We start from the raw sequence: 27,815 nt of genomic DNA on the forward strand, positions 1-27,815 counted from the left end.
TGACAACAACATTACTTCACCACCAGGTTCAAATGATAAACTGTGCAAAATACGGTAACACTAGACCAGACGAGACCAGATTAGACCAGATGAGACTAGAGAAGAGTACCATAAAAAACATTAGAGGTCATGCATCAGTTTTTATTAACCCAAATAATAAAATGGATCATTAAATTTGTGGTAAACAACAATTATATGAATAAGAATCACTTTGGTGATCCCTAAGTGTTCGAGCGCCACCATGAGGACAAAATAGTTTAATTTATAACAACAAACCTGAAAAAAATAATGACCTTGTTGTGTTTAGTGCTAATCAGCAAATGTTAACTCCATTACAAATAAAAGTCCTGCATTTAAAATACTATTACAGCAGCAACATTTAGGTATTTAAAGTACTCATGATGTTAAAAAATGAGTTACACTATTAGATCTTGATGCCTATTATTATTGAAGCATTAATGTGTAAATGGTATTTTAATGTTGTAGCAGAGGAGAAGCATATTCTTAGGGCTGTAACTTAAGATTGTATTTGTCAATGATTTATTTGACAATTATTTTCTCGACTTATCATTTACTTTATAAAGCATCAGGAAAAAAGTGAAAAGTTACCATGATCACTATTTCTGAGCCGAAGATGACGTCTTTAAATGTTTTGTTTTGTCTGACCATCAGTCCAAAATATTTATCATGATGTTAAGACAAAGAAAAGTCAATTCACTATCAAAAAGATTTTAATTTTCTGTTGTTTGTTTAATGGATGAATCAACTAATCATTGCAGCTCTACCAATTTTAACTATTTTATATAGCCTACTGTTAGGATGTTTAATCTATAACAATGCATCATATTTTATTAGATCATAATATTTCTTGAATGGAAAATCTCAAGTAACTAAAGCTCTTAGATAAACGTAGTGGAGTAAATGGTATAGCATATAAAGTAGAATTAAATGGAAACAAAAGTAAAGGACAAGTAGCTGAAATTAAAGTAAAGTACTTGAGTAAACATACATTGTTGCTTTTTACCACTGGAAGAAGAAGCAGATTTCTAATTTCCCCAGATAATGAGGAGAGTGTTGTACTTTTCTCATTTATTATCATTCAGCACATACGTATTATAAGATTAACAGCAGTGTGTGTAAGTATGAGTGTGTGTGTGTCAGCATGTCTGTATGTCTGCACCCTGGTGACAGTCATAACTTCCATCGCTGCTTTCTGTGACTCTGCTGCCCTCTAATGATCCAGTAAATATGTTGCAGAGACACCTGCGTGTTCTTGAGACTGACGTTTGCAGAAATAAAAGAAAAAATGAAAACTACAAGGGAGGTCTCAGTTTGATAGCTCATCGCACTATTTTATTCAATTACTGACATCTCAGGAGAAGAGGAGAGCTTTGCAACTCTGCTGTTGGTAAACCACTGGTGTTTTTTTTTTTTGTTTTGTTTTTTTTTTGTTTTTGTTTTTTTTGTCATAGCGTTGATGCAACACTGAAAAAGCGCTATTTCCAAACAAACACAAGTCCCTCATTAGTGATATGTAAGAGGCAGAGAGAATCTCACCTGGACAGTTTTGCATGAAACATACAAATGAAACAGGTTCAACCTTTTCTTTTGTCTTTTTGTAGTTTCACATATAATAATAAATATCCATACCTATAAACACTCCAAAAAAAAATCAAAATATTAAGTCACAGGTACTGGAAAAAGCTCCACTTTTAAATCACAATGATAAATGTACAAAACAATAGACATCTCATATAAATGTTAATGGTTTTCGTTAGAGACGTAAATCCCATTTCAGAAGAAATCAGTGGATAAAAACTAAACTTGGAGATTCAGTATTTCCTGAGGTTTATGGGTTCCCCTTAAAAAGGCCAGGAGAGGGGAATGGCTTTTATGTTACCGAGGAGATATTACAACAGGTCAAAGTGTACCTTTCAGGGTACCAGTCAGGTTAAGGACAAGGAGTTTTCCCTGACAACACGGCCGGGATATTAAAAGATTATGAGCACTTAATGTAGTATAATAAATGTACCTACACCCACCCCGTTCTCCATTTAGGCCACAATAGTATTTTAAAACAGCTGATTAAAGTCGTCTTGATCCTTAATAATCTTTTCTGGTCCACTTTGAGAAGTTGTGAAGCTCCCTTTTACTTAAGATTAAAATGCTTGGAAGCCACCACAACACAGAGCCGACCACAACCAGTTGTCACGGCACACTCTGACCATGACCAAGTAGTCAAAGAGGTCACATCTACACTTGATGCAATGAAACAACAAAAAGGAAAATATCTGGGTAAATGTACACAGATTAGGGGTATAGGTGAGGGGGAAAAAATTAGCCTGAATAAGACGCAAAAAAAAAAAGAACAGTATTCTGAAAAACTGTACATGTAAACATCACACTTTCACTGAGTCCAAAACCAGAGGGGAAAAATACAAAGCTTCACACAGGTTTACAGTACAACCCCCTGCACAGAGCTACAGTCTCTTATCAGTGCAGGAGAGGCAACAATCGAAATAATATAAATAACAATAGAAGTAATACAGACCACCACCAAATGATAAGTTAAAACAGGCAAGGGCTAAAACCACTTTGATATTTTTTTTTTAAAACAGTGCTGTACCCACAGAAAAAAAGGTTTAAAACATCTTTTATCACTCTTTGTACAGCTATACAGTACATTTATCTGACCACTTTAGCAATCCACAAGCTACCAGGGCATTTTTAATCAACACCAATAGATTACATTGTCCAGTCAATACAAAGAGAAAATCCATTGGGCATTTGTAAGAAGAAAAACAAAACAAAACAAAACAAAACAAAACAAAAACAACAACAACAACAACAACATGACAACAATTGGTTGTTGTTGATCACAGTAACTCCACCAAACAGCTAAAATGTTGCTCAGCGTAGACTTTAAGACAGAATACAAATCTGCAAGCAGGTGTTTGTTTTTTTGAAAATGGGACAAGATTCAACATGGCGTCACTGAGTTCGACATGAAGTGCAGAGGTTCTGCTATGGCCACAGTAACAAACGAGCAGGTTGAAGGAGACGAGGAAGACATGTGTGAGGACTCAGGTCCCACGTACATCTATGATTACGTCCGTTTGAGTCCAGAGGGGTGTTTCATAAAACAAGATCCGCCAGCTTAAACCAGGCCTCACAGGAAATTCTGCTTCTTAAAGGATCAGCTTAAATCTGAACCAGGACATAGCCCGGTCCCTCCAGACTAACCTGGTCCTGGTCGGGTAAGTTTTCCGGTCACCTCAGTGTTACAGACAGAATCTGTCAGACTGAAACACAGTGTTCTCTCAAAGGTTCCTCTTTACTGCTGCCATGTGAACACGAGTCAGTTTGCAGCACATGTCAAATTCACATCGCATATTGACATGGGATGCATTTAAATGCATCATTGAAATTTGAGCTCATATGTTTTTTTTCTGAAACACAGTTATCTAGTACTACACTGCAATTAAAACAAAGCTGATGAACAACTTTGGCTGCAGCCTCATAGGAAGAAACTAAACCTGTTATTATTATTAATGAATATCTTTTTTGCCACTCATGAACTAAAGCAGACCAGCTTTATGAAACAGATCAATCCTGGTTCAGTTTGTTAGGCTAATTCAAGACAGGCTTTTCACAATAAACCCTGCCTTTCTCTGGAGCTCCTTTATGAAACATCCCCCACGTGGACCATGCAAACCGATAAGTTCAAACTGAGCTCCGACACAGTTTCCAAAAAGGAGCTGTTTGATATTAGTTATAGTCATCAATAAAGCAGAGAGAAAACTGCTTCTGATTGTGAGTCGTGTCAAATTGTCCTTTGTTATAATCAGTTCCTAATGTGTTTGAACTGAAGCTGATATTCCAAATGAGGTAAAGACACACTCATATCACTGTGTTATGTTACCTTAATCCTGAGCTATAAAGTGCTTCCAAACTTGCAATAGATAATAGAATTAAATGTAAATGTGATGCAGCCCAATCACGATATGTCAATAAGATGTAAATCCAACACTGATGTAAGACCAGCCTGATGGCGGTGAGGAAAATTATGAATGACGCTGAAATAGACTGATTCATGATAAATATGATAGATTTGTGATAAATACAGAAATATATCTCTCTAAACTTTGACAGATCAATAAGGTGCGAGCCACATTTGGCTGCTTGAAGAGTCATTGTCCTTGTTTGGAATGTTTCAGCCGACTGAATTAAATCTTCACAGGTTGATGTTGTACAAACTGGGTCACTCCACTTATACACAAACAGAAAATCAACATACTGCCACTACCAACACTTACATCAACAAAAAAAAAAACAGATTAGAAACAACAACAACAACAAACAAAAAAAAAACACCACATACACACACTTACACAAGTGTTTTTGTGCCGAGTGACTCACCATTAAAAGTGTCTGTTGTGAGACTGTGCTCTAGATCTGCTTTGAGTACTCTTTGTGTGCCCTCAGACCACACACGCACACACACATTCTCACACACACACACACACACACACACACACACACACACACACACACACACACACACACACACACACAAACGCACCATAGCAGAAAGCTGGGAGAGTAAACTATGATGCGATTACATCTTTTTCAAAGATTGTCTCTTGCTTCTTTTCAGACAGTGTGTTTTCAGACGGTGTGTTTTCACGAGAGAGGTGGAGATGGGAGGGAGGCGGCTGAGGTCAGAGGGGATGATACAGACGCACTGACGGACGGACGACGGAGGACTTTGTTTTGTCTGAGCAGCCAACACACTCACGCTGCATCCGGTAAAGCCATATGGACGTTAGGGTTACACCACTTGCATTCATCTGACTGTCAGTAATGGATGCATGTGAACGCTATGTGCACTTTCAACTCAAGAAAACTCACAGAACAATTCCTTCACAAAATGACCCCAAATCACTTTAAAGTAAAAAAAAAGACGTGCAACATTTAAGTCTCATTTTTCTGCCAGGTCCCATTTCCTTTTTATCACTACGGATGACTGATCCCGATACATGAAAGTGCCTCAGTTATGAGGTTAGCAATAAAGATCAGTACTCACAACAAACAACAACATTGAAATTGGCTACAATGCTGCATGGGATATCATTTCTTTTTTTTCTTTTTTTTAACAACTTGACAGTAACAGCAGGCGGGGGGCTGTGGTAAGGTATTCCCCTCTTAAAATGCCTTAAAAACGCCTTCAGCAAGTCATTTCAGTAAGCACACCATTACTGATTATCTTCAATATTGCACCCTTTTCCACTTTTTTCCAGAAGCACTGGTTAAAAACCAAGAGTCTAAATCTGCTTTTTGTCCCTGACAGGTGTCTGTGACCTCAATTTGCATACCAAGGCTTCTTAAAAGCCTCCTTCTTTTTAAGTAATGAGAAATTGTCCGTGATAGAAATATTCATAAAGTAACTGAATATAAAGTCACCTTGGGTAATGAGTCTTTGTCTTTTAGTAACCACGGGTCTAAAAATCTGGAAACCACTCCAACAGAGCAGGACCGAGGTATAGATTTCACCACACGACTTGTCTGATCTGTTGGTCCAAGTTTACAGTTGAAAACTGTCAAAGTGTCAATTTTTTTCTCTACTGTTTTTTTGCACATCGTACAGAATCTGTTGAGGTCAGTGGATTTAGCAGTGGTTCAACAAATGGACGTCAACGAATCACCGCTCCAAATGTTACATGAAACAGAGATGAAATTGGAGGAGGGGTTATCATTGAGAAATGACTCGATTCAGACAACCCAATCAAATCATGCCACCACACAGCATATTTTACATCTGTGTAAAAATAGAAACAAGGTACTGACACTAAATCACTGCTATTTCACTATTAATTTGTCCAAAAATCTGCACAAACGAGCCAATTTGGCGTTATGGTCACAGCTAATTTAACACCTCTGGTACTCCCCCTGTGTACCAATGCAGATTCATTTTTTCACATAGATCATCGCTTCCTGAGACGAATGGAGGTTGAGGTGGTAAAAGGAACTGAATGGGATGAATGGCTACAGATAACAGGGCACTAAGGTCAAAGTGAACCAAATGCATAAATAAACATTTTTCAGCCTGTGATATGTTCTGGCCTGTCCGAATACATAAACATGTGGGAATAAGTAAGGGTAGCATACCTACAGGACCCACTGTGCGCTGTAGTATCACTCGTGTACATTTCTGTCTTTGTATATGAAAGTCTGCCCAAATGTGTGTGACTGAGAGCGATAGAGAAGGACAGGCTGGGAGAGGGTCTTGGCACGGTTTGGCTCGGACTCAGTTCTGCTGCAGGATCAGGTTTTCCAGCTCATCTGCTGAGCGGAGCAGGAAGGCCGCAGACTCCCGGTACCCTGCGATGAGCTGCCTCACCGCCGTGACCTCCGGAGGGCTCAGCTGGGCCGAAGCTCCACCGCCGCCACCTCCCTGACCGTGACTGTTGGAGCTGGAGGAGGAGGAGTTCGGGCCGACGGACTTCATACTCAGATCTGTGGGACCTGTGGACACAAACGAGATGGATTAAGAATACATCAGGGAACATGACATAGGAAACCAGTTTTAGAGACACATTTTGGAAATTTTGATCTGTTGATGGCGCTGGAGGAAAAGTCAGGAGATCACTTTAGTCGTTAGGATGCAGTTTCTGGGCAACATGGATGTCTGTACAAACTTTCATGGCAAAACCACAAATGTGAACCTCACGGTGGCGCTAGAGGAAAGCTCATCAAAGTCTGTAGGATTCATCTTCTGGGACCCATGAATAAAATAATGTTGGACGCAACCAACATACTGACATTTCCATCCCTAGAGCCATGTCATAGTGTTTCTAAAAATTACACAGCGACAACTCTTTCCAGAAACAATTGCCCTGTTATTTTGGATAATCCACCAACATCACTATGAACAGCTTTCCCTGGAAATACTTTCTACTGAGGAAATAGTCTTTTTGAAAACAGTGTGTTCTGTGGATTATCCAGACAAACAGGGGCATTATCTCTTCAAAGGCATGTTGCTGTTAATTTTTTTAAATGCAATGATTTTTAATGCTGTGAGCAACACACACAAAAAAAAAAACCCAGTTCCTAAATGGTAGAAAAAATGACATGGACATCTCGAAAGATAAACACACACACACACACACACAGCACAAATAAAAACTGGTATAGCTCTTCAGGTGGATGGGAAATTATGTGTTTTTATAATTTGTGCAAACACAGCTTTGGCATGTCTTTGTGAGCCACATTATCTGGTCGAGCTGGACTCATAAAAGCTCCTCACCATTGGTTTGTGCAGCACCTGAGTTCTGCTGGTTGCTGCCAACTGTCCCATATCCCCGCAGGTTGTAGTTGAGGCCTCCATTGGTGTAGAGCTGGTCCTGGGCAAAAGCTGCGCTAGAAATGGAGAACGCAGTCGGGGCCACGGGGGCCGGGTCCCTCGCGTTGGGCTTGTCAACAGAGGCTGGCTCATCCTACGAGAAAATTAAATGTTTTCAGTTTGGGCAGAATATTGTAATTTATGTTGTGCAGTTTGGCGTTAATGACGCATAGCCATACTAGCACATTTCCAAATCCCTGCTGGGCACATTCACAAACACCAACTGCCAAGACATTTACCGTCGCTTGGTAGACATCGAGCCGCATCCTCTTGGCAGCATTTCGGGTTTCGCTCTCGCAGGCAGCAGCGAGGATGTTCTCAGCCATGGCAGAGGTGAGGTGAGGAGGTGTTGGTCGTATCTGGCAGCAGGGGTCAGTGAGATTTTTGCACATTATGAACATGAAACACTGATTTTTTTTTACATTCATGAGTGTATGCTGGATTCAAACAGACAATATTTTAGCTGGGGGGTGCTTTGTACCTCAAAACCGCCTTTTTTCATGCGGCGACAGGATTTGAGGTAGGTGCGGATGCGCTTGCGGGAGCGCTCCTGGAACTCTGGGAACTGGCGGCTACAGGACTCGATGATGGCCTGGATCTTCTCCTTGGGCTGTTTGGAGATGGGTACCATGCGGTCCAGATTCTCATCCACGAACAGACGCACAAACATCTGACAGAGACAGAGAGGGGGGAGGGGAGAGAGAGAGGATGTAGAGCAGAAAAATGGAGGGGGGGGTGCGAGAGAGAGGGGTGTGAGAGTTGAAAACAAAAGAGAGCAAAGGGAAGGCAGGGGATGGGGGAGCATTAGAGGTAGAGTGGAAGAAGAGAGGATCAAGAGGGAGGGGGATGTGATGAAAACAGGAGCAATGAAAATAGAGTCATTGCTCATATGCAGGACAATATTTCTAATCTTTGCTTATTCACCCATGTTTACAACCTCTGCTGCTATATTGGTTTCCATTAGATTCAAAAATGAACAGATTGTGGTTTTAACAGAATAAATAGTTAATGTTGACTTTATTAAGTTCAGATGTGATCATTTTTTTTCTCATCTTTAATATTTGTAAGTATAAAATAACATCTACACATAATAAAAAATACATATAATTCAACAACAGGCAGACATTCAACAGCACGCGAGCACTTTGCTGTATTAACTGTGTATGAATATAATACAACAGTCAGACTGGTTACTTACATTGAAGGCTTTAAGTCTCTCAGGGTCCATACCCTCAGCATCATTGATCTTGTCACTGTCATCGTGGTCGTCATGCTCATCATCGTCGTCGTCAATTATCTGTGCCCGACCAGAGGTCAAGTCCTCTGCGCTCATGCTCAGTTCAGTTTTCACAGAGTCATAACTTCCTGAGCTGTAAGGAGGGGACTAGATCGACACAGAGACAAACACAAATATCGCTATTATATTTTATACAGATGCTTAAACATAAAGTTATCAAATCAAGTTTGTGTGCTCACCTTGTTGGTGTACTCTGTTTTGATGGGGTACTTCCTGTTGGGCTCTGCGGGGTAGGAGTTTGGCGGCGAGCTCCCCGCGGGCAGCAGTCTGTCGCTCAGATTGACCGGCTGCTGATCCTCCGAGGAGGACGAGGACGAGGTGGTGCTGAAGTCCAGGGGAGCGCCTAAACCGTTCTCTGTCACCTCCCCGTAAGTGGCCCCACCATCTGGGGGGTTCCCACCCACAGCCAGCACGTCTGGGGAGGTCAGGGCCGGCAGCCCGTTGGCACTGCCGCTCTCCGAAGAATCGTCATCTGGCAGAGGGGCGGGAACAAGAGAGCAGGGTGAGGATGCAGAAGAGCTGTGCGGATGTTTGTCATCAGCACCAAGGAGCATTAATGTGGGTTTGTTTACTACGATAGGCACTATTTCTGTCCAACAACAGAGTGGGTGTGTTTCCACAGGGGGAGGGAACTTCCTGCCTCAGTTAAGGAAGTGGGTATTGGGGTCAACTGTCAAGATAAATAAAAGTTAAGAGTCAAAGGGGGGAATCTTTGGAGTTTTAACAGTGAAGAGAGAAAGAAATGAGGATGAGGATGAGGGACTGATGGGGGAAGGGAGCCTCCACTCCCTGGTGTGTGCAAATTATAGCTTTTTAACCCAGTTTACGGCCATGTACTGATTTCACATGATGATTTCTACATTTGTCATGTACACACCTCTGTTCAGTGGAACAGAGTAATTCTCCTTTTCAATGATGTGGCCCATTTTCAACCTTTTCTATAGTGGTGTCTAATCTGTGAAGGTTAATATAGGCCTTTGTCCTACTTCTCTAAGCCCTGTACCCTGAGAGAGAGGGGTGCACAAAGGATTGGGGTTGTGGTGGTGTCCCACCCCCTGTAAGAGTGGATTTATTTGGATTAGTCCACTAAGAACAGGGCAAGCTGTTTCCTGCACAACACCCTCCTGCACCCTCCCTATTGAACGAGTATACCTTCAAATTCCAGATGTGAATAAAACTAAAAACAAATAAGATCCAGAGTAATGCAGCTGCAGTCAGTGATGTCCTACCATCCTCTTCTTTAATGGTGGTTGCTGGGTTGCTGACTCGCTCTCCGTTAGGTGGACTGGGCTCAGGCACTGGGGGCTGCTCAGCTGCGACCCATGTGGGCTCAGTGCTGTTCATGTCCTCGCTGCTCACCGAACTGTCATCCTGAAGAGAAACAGCGGGAGAGAGGGAGGCAGTTAGACGAGGAATGAAAAGTGAACGGGCAGATGGAGCGGACGGCTGAGGATCAGGAGAAATATCATCACACTTCTTTTTTTTTAACTTCCAACTTCGTCCCTGAGAGGGACAGAGGGAGAAACATGAGACTTTCATCGTGTCTCTTTGAATCTCTACTACTACTGTTAAAGGAGAGTTTCCACATTTTAAAGTTTATCTTAAAATGATAATGACATGCCCTTATGCACACTGGAAGTGGTATTGGTCAGTGGAAATGTTCCTGCTGTCCATTATGGCTGCAAAGTGATGGGGAACAAATCCCACACAGCAGCTTGCTCAGGGTAAAAAAAAAGCATTTTTAAGTTCAAATTGAGGCTTCAGCAGCTTGTGTTTGACAATCAAGTGGGTATCTTCCAAAGATACTGTGTTTCTAGGATGAAATTCCCACTTTGTGCCTTCACAGACAGTATTATATGATTGAGCTGTGGCCGAGGGACACAAACAGAGAGTCTCATATTAGCTTCAGCTGAACTCACATTGAAATTTCTTTGAATTCTGAGGACAGTGTGGACAGAAGGAGCTGTTCAGCAACCCAATGTACATATAAGGATGGAAAAAATGTGACAATGCAGATTTTTTTTATTTAACGCTTCATAAAACCCACTGAAGTCTGGCAGCAATGACATATGAGGAAATACAGGAGCCTCCCTGTTAAGTAATACATTTCTTGGAGCACTGCTATTTTTAACCCTGTTACGTAGAGACCCTAAAGATGCTTGTTGTAGCGTAACACAAATATGAGTAAACCACGGGTGGTACGGATTAGCAAAGGAGAACTGCATAATCTCACAAACTATTCAAAGGCTGTGCTGAGCTTTGGCTCGAAACTCAATATAATTCTCTATCTGCTAAAAGCCACAACCACATTTCAGACCAGTGCTAAGCTTCACAGAGGCCAGTTTACTTTAAGCTAACATGGACGATGATTTCTCTCCGGCCTCCATGCAGCACACCGTCATGTGTCAGCTGGCATTTCAGTCAGAAGAGGAAAGACTACGACTGTGTGATGGGAGCGGAGCAGAATTACATCTCATTGCTCCCCACATGAGCACACAAATAGGCCTAAACTCCAGGGAATATGCATCCATCCCTCTGTAAAGGGTTTGAGGAGGACCAAAATGCTCAGTGACAGCTCTATTAGGTACCAAGTGAGCCATGTAGCATTAAAGAGAGAGAGAGACAGAGAGAGAGAGAGAGAGAGAGAGAGAGACAGAGAGAGAGAGAGAGAGAGAGAGAGAGAGAGAGAGAGAGAGACAGAGAGAGAGAGAGAGAGAGAGTCTCTACTTACAGTTTCTAAGTAGTTGGAAATGTAGCATCATTAATGTCCATGCTTTAGGAAAATAGATAATTAATAAAGTAGGAGGATCTTCTTTTAAAACTGAGACCTAGATCATTACACAATACAGTTTACAAAGAACCAACCACTCACATATTACTCTGATATTTTAAAATAGAGTTGAATGAATAAATGACTCAACAATAAGGACAATAAGCATAACACAGTAAAAACCAAGGGACAGCACAATCAATATGCATCACAAATATCAATAAATCATCACAGTTGACTTCAACTGCAGAACGCCCAAAAAGTTTTTGAGTGTGTATACGAAGAGACAAAGTAATCTACAGACGCCACCTTGGGCCTGTGAGGACCGAGGGTCATTAGTTTTAGCCCTGTTACAGTGGTGTCTGTACAACTAGGCCTGTATCCAAACTTAATGATTATAGAAAACTGTGTAACACTAAGGGTGTTTGTGAAAAAAAGAAGGATAGAAAATCAATTTCATCAACCCTTTTCTTTGAACATAATGATTCTAGTTTGTTTCTTTACCAAAGAGAAAGTCAAGGTTGTAGTCTGTTTCAACAGTCACCAAAGTTCTGCAAAACAACATGCAAACAGATGAGTTGTGATACTGCAACAGACTAGATAAACAAACCAGAGTCACAAATTTACTTCTGCTCTGCCTTTGTCAACAGAACAAACGTGCTGCACTTTTTTCAACCAGATGCTGCTTTGAACTGTAAAACAGTGCAGCACAGATATGGAACAAATTACAACAAGTCTCCTACAGCACTGAGATAACCCTGGCTGACGGTTAATTATTAAATTATTGGTCTGTTCATTCTCAGTCTGCAAACAGATGCGACCAACAATCTGAGCATTTGTTAATTTGTACTCACCCGCGAATCACAACCTGGGTCATTGTTCCGGATAATCCTAATTATGCGTGAGTGAGGTCCACATTATCATCATCAAGTACCGCTCCTTGCACTTTAGTGACAGCGGTTCCTGAGTGTTTCTGTCACAGCCACACATGGGAGTGGTCTCAACACGTGACGTCACTCTGTGCAGAAGCTTTACTAATCCTCACTTCACACTGATCTCCTCCTCCTCCCAGCAGGGGGGCTACTCTGAGTGTTTAATTCTGAATTAAAAGTTAAGGGGAAAGATGTCCTCTTCTGCCTGCACAGAGCAACCCTCCCTACAGCCTTGACGATGAGACTCCAAAGAAAATAAGCAGAGGACTTGTGCAGACAGTTCAAACACAATTACAGTGAATAAGGAGCGTTGAACAGTGACAGATTCTCCAAATTAATCCATGAGGACACCTCTTACTGATGCCCATGCTTCACAAACACTCATTGCCAACTTGCAGAGAAAGAGGCACTTACCCTTTCAGTGGCAGTCATGCACTGCAGTTTCATTTGTTTCAGGTAGGTGGCAGTAAGAGGCATGTTGTAATCAATGAGGTCCGGGACCAGAGAGGTTGGTCTGTCATTTTCTGACAAAAAGAAAAGCATAAAAAAAAAAAACACACCAATTATGAAAAACAATTGTCTGAAAACAAATGACTGAATAAACAAAGGTGGTTTAATGTCTAATGTCTAATCTTGATTGAATCATGTCTACATCACTGAAAGTTGAGGAGGAACAGGAATAAAAGTCTTCAAGGTACGAGCATTTTACATGAGTATTTCCATTTCATGTCACTTTACACTGACAGCTGTAGTTACTGGTTAATTTTCGAGATTTACTTGTAAGATTTTAAAGTTTATGAAAGATAATGCTTTATTATAAATTTAGTACCAAAATGTACATGAAATAGTTAAAACTAGGTCCAACTTGGCCAACTATACAATTTATTACCACTTATATAAAAATAATACATTAATAATAATGATCTATTAATATAATAATAATATATAACACTGACAAGGGCCATTATGCACAATATTATTTTTAGTATTATATGTACAGTGTGGAGTGTTTTTACAGTGAACTCTTGCCACTTTTACCACTTTTACTTGAGTAAGTGATTTGAATACTTTCTTCCACCACTGCTAGCTATGGCCCATCAAAACCAACCTGGAGAGTTAAGAAGTAAACAGATTCATGTTAAAAACTAATAATAATGATGATGATATACTTGTGTCATGTTGTAATTGTAATTTACACTCAGTCAGATCAGATTCTATTATGATTACTAATAGTTATGAACCTGTGAGGTGGTAAATAATGTCACAAACACCTTTTTACTTTATACAACAACACCGTGATATTCTCAGAAACTATCTAACTGCATCACTGCACAAGCAACTAATATCAGCAAACACTGAACATTACTAAGTAAGATAGCTGGCATTTATTGCAATCCCATTTGCACTGTATTAAGCAAAATCAATACAACTGCACCAACCCCTCACCTCATACGTTTAATTAGCACCACCAAAATTATGCCAAAATAGCTATAAGCTATTATCAATTCCTGTTTGCAGTGTACCCATGGCTGTGCATACATACATCTCTGGATTACTTTGAAGACAACTTGAAATCTGGAAGATTCTGAAGCAAGTTCTGCAGTTATAATATGCAGGAGCGACTTTTCTCTGTGATTTGTAAAGAGATTCATGGACATTTATTCGCAATGGACATCGTAGGTGATGGTATCCTCGGAAAGTACAAGTCACACTGAATCAAAAAAACATGTCTATCATGTCTGTGTGTTCCGATTTGAACGAGCTGCGTCTCAGAGAAGGAGCGCAATTTTTTTACGCTAATGGGCCAAAGAATAACGAACTTCCTGCCTGCACCAGCGTGCACCTGTCCATCAGCTCTCCGTCACACTTTGAAAACCTCTGCTCTGTACTGACTACAAGTGTAAAGATTAGAATCAAAACTGGGTATTGCACCAATAAATACAACACCAACATAATTCATTTTTGTTGCTTTCTTACTGGCTTTCATTCTTGGCTCAAAATTCTTTGAGTGATGCAGAATTACTGCAACATCCTGCAAAAGGCTGAAATCCAAGCAATAGCCTCTACTGTATGTAACACATGAGGTCTAACAATGTGGTTAAGGGTTGAATGCAGTTTCCACATTGGCCACTAGAGGTACTCTGTGATCAATTTGGTGGCTCTAAAATCCCAAAGATGTGGTCCTCTTGAGTCTTTGTTACATCATGTCGGTGATGGATATATACAATATGTTTTATTAATGATGGATTGATTCAAAAACTCTTCAAAGTACGAACACCTAAGATCATATCAGCTCACATTTAATGTCTGACAGGACAACGGAGAACTCACCATGCCTGTCATTCAGATGCCAGTCCCAAACTGAACACCTACCTCTGTCTCATGTGAAAAAACAAACATTTCTATGAATGATATGATGAAATGATTTCCTACGGTAACAATGTCTGGTTGTTGTAGTAGCACACTGATTGGTTTATAACGTCACAGCATGCATTTCAACATAGTAATTAAGCCTTTTCCATGTCAGTATGTCACAGGATCTGAGCACTATCCGCTCTTAAAGGTTGATCTCAAAAATAGCATATCAGTTAATGATGTCTCCAGAATGAGTGAGCTATCCACAGGTCAGATGTGTGCCATTACCTTTGAACTCTGCAGTGCTGGGGTTGATGTGCATCCTCTTCTGACACTCTCCACAGCTCATTAGGAACCGAGTCACCGCCTCTCTGGGCAGGAAGGCGTAGGTCTCTGCTATCTGTGCCGGGAGGAGTGAGCAGAGGAGACTGGGTTATGGTAATAAAATTTTTTTAAAAAAAAAAGACTCAAACTGCATGCAGGTGTTTTTTTTTTTTTTTATTGTACCATGCACGTGTGAAAGTTTGGGGTCAGTGATTATGTGTTATCTCGACATGGCATGAGGAGGAAACCTCCCTCTAGGCGACCGCTCGTGCTTTCGGGTGGCCTAATTCTATCGCCAGCCCTCAGCATATTTCCGCTGTGATACCTTAAAAACAAAAGCGTTTTTCATCTTTTTCCGTTTTCATTTCTCTTCCTGCTCTTTCAGGTGCAGTCGACTCATATGTGCACCTCTCTCTCTCTCTCTCTCTCTCTCTCTCTCTCTCTCTCTCTCATGCTCAGCCTTCCTTCTCTGTTTGTCTCCACTGCTATCCCACCCTCCCCTCCTCACCCCCTCTGGCGTTTCCCTGTAAAATGCGACCTTCACGTGACCATGGAGAGGCAGCAGGGGTGCCCACCCCCCACTGGCCCACCACCACCACTGCCAGAGCTCCCCATCCCCTTTGCCCCCCTCCAACCCCCCCATCCCCACCCCTCATGGCCCCTTGAGGCAGCTGAGAGGGAAAGGCCACCCAGAGGAGCGTGCACCTCCCAGAAGGCCACAGTGACAGTTCCATATTATGCCCTGCCCCAGTGATGCTGCCTCCTCAAAAGGGTACACACTATGAGACGTGACAGGACCTCTCTACAGGGCAGGAGGAATTGGCTGTATGATTTTTTTTTTTTTTTTAATTCTGGGGGGGAGGGAAGAGAGGAGGGGTACCAAAGTCCTGCTAAACCCCCCAACACTGCCTCCCAACATAGATGCACCCTTGAAGCTGCACACAAAGCCTCTTGGTTTGTTGGGACACCACACCCGACCCGACACCACACCACGGTTTGCAACATCAGCTGCATTTGCTCCAGAAACATCAATAATGTGACAAAAAAAAACTGTGGCTTGAGCACTAGAAGTACTTTGTTTTCCTGGTAAAGCTGGTTGGTTGTTCCCTTCCTGATGCTAAAAATGACACATTATGTTGGCAGAGCTAATGTGTATCCTACTGTCTTTCACAGACTCTCTGGGTGTTGAATATACCTTTAGTCAGGGGCCCTTCCAAGTTTGGGACCCCTAAAAGAGTAGTGAACTCACTTTGGGCCCCATGTTCTCAAATAAAATAATCCTACTGGGATTTTTTTTTTTTTTTTTTAAACCCTCTGAAAAGCAGATGCTGCCAGCACACTGAAATTGTCAAGATCCCAAAACAATGTTTTCACTGACACAAACTCTCCGTCAGGTAAACACCCGTGTGAACAAAAAGCAGACTACACTATACATAAGGACCAAAAAATGACGACTGCACCTACAGTTTGGAGATCACATAATATGCGATATTTCTAGTGGGAGCTACACATGTCTGAACAAATTCGCATGGCAAACAATTAAGTAGTTGTTGTTGTTGTTGTTGTTGTTGATATTTCAGTGATGGAACAACCATCAGACAAACTGACATTGCCATCTCTAGAGCCATGCTGCCAGTGTGGCTAAAATATGTATGTCCTATATGGGCTTCTTTGGGACAGGATGTGTTTTTTTATTTGCATTGAAGAAAAATTACTTTGAGATAATACTATACTAATATACTTTGAGTGTAATCATGTGATCTCCTAATTACAGGAGCTGTCATTTTTAATTGCGGTAGCAGGTCTGTTAACCCTTTTGGTCCAGACTAAAATATGTCAACATCTATTGGATGGATTCCCATGACGTTTTATACAGACTGTCATGGTCCCCAGAGAATGAATCCTATTGACTTCGTTGATTCTCCAATTTTTCATCTACCACCATCATCAGGTCAAAATTTTAACTTGTCCAATACTTGTGACCAAATACCTCACAATCACATTCCCATCAGCCTCAGCTGTACTTTGCTCCCTGTTAATTAGCAAATGTTAGCATGTTAACACACTAACCTCAGATAGTGAACATGCTAAACATTATACCTGCTAAACATCAGCATGTTAGCATCAACACTATGAGCATGTTAGCACTGAGCTTGAAGCACTGCTGTGCCTGAGTACAGCCTCACAGAGCAGCTAGCGTGGCTGTAGACTCTTACTCTTGTTTGTCTGTATGTAAAGTAGACTATAGCCTGCTTTTTGTTCACGCTGATGTTTTTCTGGCAGTTTTTTTGTTTGTAAGACAAAAAAGATGTGTGTAGCCCTCTCCTTGTCTTTTGTTTTTTGTCCTACACCTGTTGGGTTTGATTTGCCCACTATCCACCTTCTCTGCTTTGCCACTTTTTTACCAGCAGCTCTGCCAGTGGTGTAGATATGGGCAGAGCGGAAGAGACAAGAGGGAATAAAATATGTTTACTGTCAACATCCTCCATATCAACAAGCAGCAACGCTTGCCAAATTAGCTGCAACCTGCAAGTACCTGCTTGTATTTACTCACCGCTTTGTAGGTCTTCTTTTGGCCTGCATGTTTGGGTGCTCTGCCAGGGTCGGCACCCATCTCCACATGCATGGCATAGATGATGTCAAAGAAGTCTTCAACCACAGCTACACGCTTCAGGGAGGAGTTGTCTTGGGCCGCATTCCCATCTGAACACTGAAACACAGACAGAGACTGGAGTTCAGTTGATTGTCCCGTCTCATACTTACAGAGCTGACATGTTTGTATTTGTATCTACAGTGGAGAATGTCTGATATCATGTCTGCAAATGCAGATTCCTGCATCCATGCGATGTGAGCAGGATCTTAAAGGCAAATGAGTCATGGGTCATGTGGCTGCAGACACTCAAACACACTGCACAAGGTGTCCTTACCAGCACTTAAAAAAAAATCGTGAAACAACCTGCTTTCCTCTGTTCAGCCCTCCTCCTGTAAATGTTCAAATTTCTCCGTCAGGTGGAGAAGTCTCAGCTGGGTCGGCAACCATCACCTCATCTCTGCCATGTTTAAAAATAACACCACCACCGACACTGTACAAGACCAGCAGTCCCTCCTTCCACCACCTCTGGCAGCCATCCTGCCTCCCGTACTGCTGACCCTGTCGCCATAGAAACTACCGCTGATTTCTCTCGGGCAGGTGTGCTGGGCAAAGGGTCATGTGACACACCATAGAAGTGGGATCGCCAGGACAACAGCCTCCATCCACAGCACCACATGGGGCTTTCCTTTCCTTTCTACCTCCATCTTTTTTCTCCAAGTAACTCTTTAATTCCTTCATTCCCTCCTTACAAAACAGTCAACACTGTGCATTTCCCACTAGATCTTATCGTTATATTCCTGCACCTGCTGATATTTTAAACATAAAGTGCCCCAGCAAGCATAAAATGGAACAAATGGATTTGGGCTTTTAATTAGGTTTCTTTTTTATTCAGAGTCCACCTCCTCCACGCAGATATGAGACATGCTCTGACATTTTCTGGAGATTGGGTTCTAGGTAGGGAGTGATCTTTTCTTGTTTGAGTGAGAGGAGGGTCCTGAGTTCAAAAAGTTGCCCCCCCGGCATTGAGGAATAACACTTTTTCCCCCTCCTCTCCTTGACATTTGTGTGCAGTTCCTGGGATCTGACATTTCATTTTCTCTTTTTCCCCCAACTGCGTCCTCTCTCCTGCCTCCATGTCTCCATCCCCTTCCTCTGTCCCGTCCTTCTTTCTTTCTTTCTTTCTTTCTTTCTTTCTTCCCCCCTCCTCTTCTTTCTCCTTGCTCCTGCTCTCCCAAGTGCGAGGTAATGATCGTTGCCATGGCAACTAAAACCAGCTCACAGAGCGGGTTTGTTTTAATCCGGCCCTCTCCCTCCCTCTCTCCCTCTTTCTCTCACTAGCCACTCTCCCCTGTCAGCATGGGCTAAATGTAATGATAATAAATGAAATAATAGCGATCCTCCACCTCATCATAACAGCTGTAATCTATCGCACTTGGAGGTATCATCATCATTCCCCCAGTGACATCACCACCGCTGCCGCCACTACTGCTGCTGCCGCTGCTTGGGACAATGGTGTCAGGTCCATTCACGCTGGATTTAGATAATCTCATACAACTGTGGGGTGTGCAGTGCACCCACACCGCTGCTGCATCCTCCACTGAATTCTACCCCAACAAAATATCCAACATACACACTGGATATTCTGCTGGGAAGGATCTCACTGATCTGGAATCCAACCAGAAAGAATAGAAACACATACATAACATTGTAGTCAACCAGTGTTAGACCTGGTGGTAAGCTTGGCTAATTCTGCTAAAACCAATATTTGTTTAAGGCTGCATTATTTTCACTCTACATTATTTTGTTGATAAACTGATTAATCATTTGGTCTAAAAATGTCAATTTTATCTATATAGCCCAAATATCATAAATCACAAATTTCACCTGTACAGCATCACAACACCCTGTCCGACTCTTGACTCCAAGATAAAACTCCCCAAAATCATTGGTACATATACGTATAATTATATAGTAGGCCTAATATGTGGTAGGCTAGTAGTGCATTAGCAGAAATGTAGCAGATTTACAATATGGACAATCAGGATAGTAGATGATTGTACATCACAGTTTCCTTAAGCCAGGGGTGACGTCTTCTAATGTCTTGTTTTGTCCGACCAGCAGTCCAAACCACAAAGATGTTCAGTTTGCAGTGACATGAAACAGAGTCAAACAGAAATCATCATCTTTGAGAATCTGAAAGTCGAGACCGTTTGGACTTAAACGATGAATCAATGCTCAAAATAGTTGCAGATTATATTACTAATCAACTAACCGTTACAACTTTACTTTTGCATACTACTTAGAGCTGCAACGATTAGTTGATTAATCAACTGGTCAAAAATGAATCAGCAATATTTGGACAATTGATTCATCGTTTTAGTCACCTGCTGGGTAAAGTCTCTCTCATGTGAGGATTTGATGCTTTTCATTGTCATATCTGATGGGAAACTGAATTTTGGACTGTTAGTCAAATAAAACAATGATTGTGTTTTATGATTATAGCGATAACCCTTTACCATTTCCATCCATGATGAAAGTATTCATTAGTTGCAGCCGTAATAAAAATATTCCTTAAGTTAAGAGGCTGCAGCCAAGACTGCATTTCCTCCACAAGCCACCATCAGTCTGGCTACCTGAAGGCCTTCTTGGACACTCCTGCACCGATAAGCTCTTTAGTTTCCAGACACAAGCCAACAGGGAGTTAAACATTCACCTCTAAACACAACATGCTGTGTATTTGTGTGTGCATGTGTGTTTAAGTACAGTACGTGTCTACCAGGCAGAGCGACATCTCAGAGGAGAACAGCTGTTGAATAGCACTGTAGATATTTGGTCTCATCAGCAGCATGCCGTTTTAAAGAGCAAAGGAGACATGTCAGCATCCCTAATCGCCAACAACACTGCAAAACTCTCACCCTCCTTCTTCTCCTTTCCTCCTTCTCTCTATCTTTCTAATCCTGTAGGACTTTGCTCTCCCCAGCCACTGTACAACCAGCCCCCATCCCCTCTGCGCGCTCTCCCTGTCCCGCACCAAACCGCTCTGTTGCTAGGAGACTGGAGGGGTTGAGTCGACTGCCCCCACCCCCGCTGGCAGTCACACACACACACACACACACACACACACACTGTAGCAGAGAGTCGCTGAGGGGAGAGAGGAGCAGTCCTGCACACAGGCAGGTCAGGAGGAGGAGGAGGAGTTGGAGGGGTGGGGGTTCAGAGGAAGCAGCTGGGTCACAAAGACAGGCCGGCAAAGATAGAAGAGATGCATCACACAAGAAATTAGCTCCATGGGTGAACGGACAAACATGAATGTGACATGCAAAAATCAAAAAAGCAAACATTTAGCTTCGCGCTTAACTTTTAAAGTCGAGCCGAGGTGCAGCATAAAGATGGAGATGGTGTTTTATTCAATGAGGTGGCTGCACAATAAGTAGCTTAAGTTGTGGCAGCAGTGATGCTGTGTGCTCAGGTACTTTCTCGCTCTCTCTTTCTCTCTCTCTGTGTGCACATGTGTGTGTGTGTGTGTGCTTGTGCTTGTGCACACGCCAAGATGGCTGTGTCAACAGTACTCATGACTCAGATTATCTCACTGCAGATGTGACAACAGGTCATCTTTTAAAGCCCCATCTTCCCTCTATAAATCTATCAGCTGGCAAATGGACACATAAATGGGACGACCTGTGTTTCTTCTGTGTGTGTGTGTGTGTGTGTGTGTGTGTGTGTGTGTGTGTGTGTGTGTGTGTGTGTGTGTGTGCACTAAGGAGAAGGCAGTGCAAAGTAAAGGTCCATACTACCAAAAATAAGAGTCTATTACCTCCACTATGTCCCCAGGTTTTTTATGAGAGCCCTGTCCCCTTCTATTTCTTTTCTTTTAACCATCATCTTCTCTTCTCGGCCTCAATTCATAAAGCTCTGTCATTAAATCCACATTAGGTGCACCCAGCTCTACCCCTCTGTCCGACGTCTGTGACTGTGTGTCACTGTGTGTGTGTGTGTGTGTGTGTGTGTGTGTGTGTGTGTGTGTGTGTATGAGTGCTTCTCTCTCGGCTGCTCCCATGATGAACATTATTTGATAGAGTGTGTGACATCCCCAATATCCCAGCAAGCCGGAGACACAGACAGTCCCACTGGCCCCGCAGACTGGCACTGTTGACGTTCCAGTCACTGACTCAAAATGGTATGCAAATGACTCGCACATACATCATCACATCCCAGAGTCCATTTCGTCACTTTCAGGCTATTATCATACTGTCCCAGTTCGTTAAATGTTGGCCTTACAAAGGTATTAAAAATGACAGTAGAGGTGTGGTAGGAAGATTATTGCCGTCTTAAAGACTCTATGTGTGTGTGTGTGTGTGTGTGTGTGTGTGTGTGTGTGTGTGTGTGCGTGTGTGCGTGGAGAAGAACTCAGACTATCTCCCACACAGGGGGGAGGCCCCCAGGCCAGTTAAAAATGGTGTTAATTTCTCCTCCTATGGGAAAGCAAAGAACGGTCTCTCCATGGCAACAGAGAGGGTGCTGAAGGGAGGAAACACAGAGCATGCGATCAGCGACCCCCTCTTTGTATGAGCACACACACACATGCACAAACTACCCACATACGTGCAATATGGATTTTGTCACCCATTTACAGTAAGTCATGGCAACGTTTTAACGTCTGAACTGAATATATATTGACATAAACTCATTTGTGTATGAATCTCAGTTTGACTCTTCCTTAACAAAGAAGTGCTCTGCACCCTCAAACCGACACGTCTCCACCTTTAAGCAGAGAATGAGACCAAGTCGTTCACCACCACCACACATGATCAGGTCGTTTCTCAGCCGCTCTGATGACGAATGTGGCAGGAACAACCAGGTGATTCTTGTTTGGGGCGGTGATGATTTGCTGTTTGAACCCATGAGTGTGAGCCCATGTGTTGCCCCTAATAAGCGCTGCCAGAGAGAGACGACACAAAAAACGCCGGACAAAAGCACTGGAGATCGGCTATGCAGAAATAGCATTAATGCAAATGCTGTTGAATAATAGGGCCAGTATTCTTTTGACTCTGTGAACCTTCCACAAAAGAGAAGCTCTCAGGGGAAATGTGGACTAATTAATCAGATAATAATGATGATGTTCCTCTTCCCATTTGATGGTGAGGCAAGAAAACATTTAGGACCCACTTTACAAGACACAGAGGAGAAACAGTGGTTTCTGATTTCAACATGAGGAGAGGACGTCCCGAGGAAGACCTTTATTTTGTAAATTGATCACATTATTGAATCCTCCATCCTGACAGCCTCTCCCTGTGGCAGCAGTGTTTTGTTTTATCCCGTCCTGTCACTTTAAGGCTTCAACCTTTTCATTATCAATTAACGGGCCAATTATTTTCCTGATTAATCGATTAATCCTTTTGTTGGTAAAATGTCTGAAGATAGTGAAAAAGCACCATTGTAACTTCCCAGAGCCCAAATGTCTTATTTTATCTGATGTCCACTACCATCATACATGACAAAGAAAAACATCAAACAAGTAGTCAATTCATTGATTAGTTGATCAGAAAATAATCTGCAACTATTTAATAATTAATTAAATTATTTCAAGTATTTTTTTCTGTTGTCCTTTGTCTTCTATAGTAAATTGAAAATCTTTGGTCTGCTAGTCAAACAAAAAAGACATTTTTGAAGATACCTTCAGCTTTGAGAAACTGTGATGAGCATCTTCACTATTTTCGGACATTTTAATTGACAGATTAATCGATCGATATTATTGATAATCATCAATTGCAGCCCCAGTTGATCAACTAATCGCTTCAGCTTCAGGACACTTGTCAGACAGTGGCTTCAGACAAATCACACAGGATATAAAGGATTACACAAGCTGATGTCGATTAGATTCATAATTTGTGACAGCACACCCTGCAAGCACGATATAAGCACACGCAAACATCATGTGAAGTATTTCTGAACTGTGACATGTGTGTGTGTGTGTGTGTGTGTGTGTGTGTGTGTGTGTGTGTGTGTGTGTGTGTGTCAGAGCATGTCCACCAAAACCGAGTTGTGAGAGACGAACAGAGATATTTACAGATTTCAGTTGGCATGGCAACTAAAAGCAACAGCTCGCAGTATTTCAAATTTTTCAGTACAATGCTCATGTCAGCCGTAAGGAAACACACAGGGCGTTTAAGCATCTCTTTTGAAACTGGCTGCACTCTGACTCCCTTCGTCTCGGGGAAGGGCTTGTGCTTGTGTAGTGTGCAATTCTGTGGTGCATCTCTGTGTCTGTTTCTGGTCCTATTCCCCTCCTCCTCTGTAGCGTCCTCTAATCAGGACATAATGAGAGCTAAACGAGGTTGCATCTCCACACTGAGGGCTGCTGGATTCTCTGAGCACTGGGAGGGCTCTGAGTTGTGCAGAAAGAGGGCGAGACAACATGGGCAGGAGGACAGAGACGGACAGAGAACACAGAAAGAAAATCATTCTGTGTCCGGCTTGAAAAGAAGCATCTACTACACTGAGTCTGTGCTACTGTGCCCTGTCTTTCTGTCCCGCCACACACTGAAGCCGCCTTGTATGCTTCACTGACACATAGAAGAGACCTTCTCTGTCTGCACATCAGCCACCATCCATCCCTACCCCCACCCAGCCTGCCCCCATACAGAAACTTGGCACACCCTGGGAGCAGCTGCAGCGGGGGCTTCCAATGCTGAAGCTCCAGAGACACGCCCCCGGCCCTGCAGCCGTATGAGGAGGCAGTGACCATTGTGTGTGTGTGTGTGTGTGTGTGTGTGTGTGTGTGTGTGTGTGTGTGTGTGTGTGTGTGTGTGTGTGCGTGTTTGTACGTCTGCCTGTGTGTGTGTCACTTTTTTATCAGCCCAGGACGGCCTATTTATAAAGCCCATGAACACAAGCTGAATCAAAAATCATGTTTACTAATACAGTCACATGCATATAAATTGGTTGATTTGTGGTGCCTGACTCATCATTAGAAGCTGCTTATGTTGGCTGATGTTTTGTTTGTTGTTTAAATTTCCCAAGTGGAGCTGAGTCAAGGGGAGGTTTCCCCATGCCTTATGATATTAGCTACAAAGCATCGCCTCTCCAGTAAACTCTAAGCTACACCTTTACAGCAAGACTTTGCTTCTCTCAGCCTCTCCGGTGCGGTTTAACCCGGCCTCCGAGAATGATTTCAGCCCAGCAGTTGTTAGATGGGCCTCATAGAGAAATCAGGCTGGCCTGAAGAATCTTGTATTGATGAATACACTCAGTTGGCAGTTTATTACGTTCATGTAGCTGAAACTAATGCAGTCTAATACACCACTCCTGCAATAAATCCTCCCTTCATGAAGGTTATACTGTTCAGTTTGTGTTGAAACTGTTTTAGAGAGGTGTTGATTCAACTTTATGATCATTTTGGAGGCTGCAGTTTGCAGTGCTGTTGAATTGTATTGCATTATATGGACAGGCGGTTCTATTATTTTGTCCACCCCATTTATATCAGTGAGGCTAGGCTGAATAACAGAAGTACCCCTCTGTATAATGCAATACAGCTCAACAGCACCACAACCTACATCCTCCAAAATCACTATAAATGTCACATCCAATAAAAACTGAACACTGTAAGCTTCTTGAAGGGAGGATTTAATGCAGGACTGTATTAGTTTTATCTAGGTGTACTGAGTGTATATTTGACAAGAGGAAGTCTTAGAATTTATATCAACAAGAAAATGACAAGAACCATAAACAAAAGCTAATCATCAACACATTCCAGGCACCATCTGCACCTGCAGAGACAGATCACACCTGTCCTCTTGTCCAGAGGGAAACATAATATTGAGTAGAGATTACAAGACTTTTGTGAAGGCATTTGGCCTAAATCTAAATTGTGCTTTCACACAGGTATAACACCTGTGGAGGGCCGTACTCTATTCAACTGAAATCAAAAGATTCCGTCTCTAATCAGTGCCAATATCTCCTCTAGTTTGTTGACAGAAAATGTGTTTTCTGCTCTTTGAGGTCCAGAGAGACTCTGTCCCAGCAGGGCGGGTAGTTGGGGGGGGGGGGATTATTCCCTGAAGGCGCTTATTTAAAATGGTGGTTGTCTCCTCTCTGGCACAGCAGGCCCAAAACACCATACAGTGACATGCACAAGCGCACGCGCACGCACGGAGAGCCGCTGGGGCACTGGCTGACAGTTCATCATGAACATGTTTATCTTCCGTTACAAAAGAGGAATGTGTGGTTTAACCCATAATGCACCTGCAGCCTCGGTCATGTAGAGCGGGACGTGGCGGTGACACGACTACTGAGCATCAGATCCGCTCATCCAGAGACATGTAGAAGTGAAGTCTGAGCGCTACAACTCTGGGCGTATTGTCGCTATCAGTCCCGGGCAGACCCTTTTGTTTCCGCCACAGCCCCTCACGTGGTCTCCAATTACGCACAGCTGCCTCTCTCTATCAAATGCAGAAATTATTTTTTAATTAACTTAATAATTAGAATTTGTTTCTCTTGCAAAGACAGCCTTTAACGGGTTTGTAGAGGTTAATGACGGAACGTACACAATAAAATGCAGCAGAGACAGACTATCCTGGACTACACAGGTGTTGCCAGAGCAACGAGTGCCTGCGATCCGCATCCTGCCCAGGACAATGAAAAGTCGGGTGCAAACACTCAGACTGACTGATACCATGATATTTTTCTGAAAAGGCCAGATATTCGAGTATTGTGGAAGCCTGCCTTTGCTCTCTCACAGGCAGGCAAAATAAATGTTACCGAAGAACGGACACGGTCCGTTTTGCTCGGTTTACATGGGACAGTGAGGGCGCGTGTCCTTTGATGAATCGCTGACAATCAAACCCGCTGAGCTTCTCAGTAGAAATGTGGATCAGACATCCTCTAACTTGGCGTTAATAGCCTGCAGTCCCTCCAGGGGCACACCGGACTACCCTGACATACCCGACCCACGAACATGCCGTTGCATCCACGCGCGCGCGCATACAGCATCACCACACCGGGCTCCACGAGACCCGAACGGCACGGTTCAAACAAAATGTTGTCAATAGTCAATTATCTCGTGCTTTGCAACCGGCAGCGTGCCGCTGACAGGACTTCAACCTCACTGGCGAGATGGCTATGCATGATAGCCTACCTTTTACAATTGCGATTGCCAGGAGGCACCGGCGTTGCTATGGCAGCAAGGGATGAGAGTAGGGCTGTTCTGGTTGGGATGTGGACAAAGTGAATCTTTATCAGGAAAGACGAGGGCGAGCTGGGACGATAAAACACTATAAGTTGTCATTTTATTCATGTGACAGATGCATGTGTGCAGCCAGAAATAATGACAACTTATAGGCGGCAACGGGACATCTCGTGCGCGTTTGCACGCACGTTCTCTCTCTGTCACACACACACACACACACACACACACACACACACACACACACACACACACACACACACGCATACACACGCACACACACACGCACACACACACACACACACACTTTACCGTTGACTTGACCGGGACATATAGGACGGGTTTCCCTGGGGCTCCTTTCTTGTTGTGCTCTCCCAAAACGTTGGTCCCGACCTGAAATCCTTTGGACTTCACCCAAAATTTGAATTTGGCGTTGATGTGGCTGTTGTCGACATAAACGCCATCCGACTCGTCGTTCTGCAACAGTGTCTGCATGATTTTGTTATATTTTCGCCGGGTGACGGTCTTTGTTTTACCGGAGTCTCCATAAGTCCGGAGACACCAGTCCTGAAATTCACTGAACATCTCCGCCTCCAACACGACCGGACTCCGGCTCCTTTTGGGCGCATCCACGCACGCCTTTTTCGTTGCCATCGCTCCCCCTCTCCCTCTCTCTCTCTCTCTGTCTGAACCCGTTCAAACAGCCCAGGCTAATAAAGAACAGACTTGACAGGGTTGATTTTCCTCCTCTGGTCCCCGCTGTCCCGCGTCCTGGAGGCTTGGTTCAGGTTTTGGGACGCTACCTCCCCGTGGTTTCCCAGTAAAAGTGACCCGGACAGCAGCACACCTGTTTGCAGAGGAGCAGTGCTGTCCCGAACCGCAGCGGTGAAAAATGTCACTTCCTCACATCATCCGCCGAGGAGCAGAGAGGGGGGCTGTCCTATGCTGAGCGGGTATCTCC

General features: G+C 43.0%; 1 protein-coding gene across 1 annotated transcript; it reads right to left on the bottom strand.

Moving 5' to 3' along the window:
* Positions 1 to 1,327: 1,327 nt before the first annotated feature.
* nol4la (nucleolar protein 4-like a) lies at positions 1,328 to 27,815 on the bottom strand. The gene is made up of 11 exons (XM_023415686.2): positions 27,167 to 27,815; positions 17,635 to 17,790; positions 15,045 to 15,156; positions 12,816 to 12,925; positions 9,929 to 10,070; positions 8,879 to 9,171; positions 8,601 to 8,786; positions 7,884 to 8,072; positions 7,642 to 7,761; positions 7,307 to 7,496; positions 1,328 to 6,525 (listed from the first exon to the last, which is right to left on the bottom strand). Exons 1-11 carry the CDS (start codon positions 27,506 to 27,508, stop codon positions 6,308 to 6,310), a joined length of 2,058 nt encoding a protein of 685 aa, XP_023271454.1. The 5' UTR covers positions 27,509 to 27,815; the 3' UTR covers positions 1,328 to 6,307.

The sequence above is a fragment of the Seriola lalandi genome, unplaced genomic scaffold (assembly GCF_002814215.2).
Source record: "Seriola lalandi dorsalis isolate HSWRI2012SDOR001 ecotype SW California unplaced genomic scaffold, Sedor1 jcf7180002054554, whole genome shotgun sequence".
NCBI classification, from domain to species: Eukaryota; Metazoa; Chordata; class Actinopteri; order Carangiformes; family Carangidae; genus Seriola; species Seriola lalandi.

Coding starts and splice junctions, on each gene's coding strand:
- nol4la (XM_023415686.2), bottom strand. CDS start 27,508: ATGGCAACGAAAAAGGCGTGCGTGGATGCGCCCAAAAGGAGCCGGAGT. Junction 17,791..27,166: donor ATGTCCCGGTCAAGTCAACG/GTAAAGTGTGTG, acceptor TCTGTGTTTCAG/TGTTCAGATGGGAATGCGGC. Junction 8,073..8,600: donor AGAGACTTAAAGCCTTCAAT/GTAAGTAACCAG, acceptor TGTCTCTGTCAG/ATGTTTGTGCGTCTGTTCGT.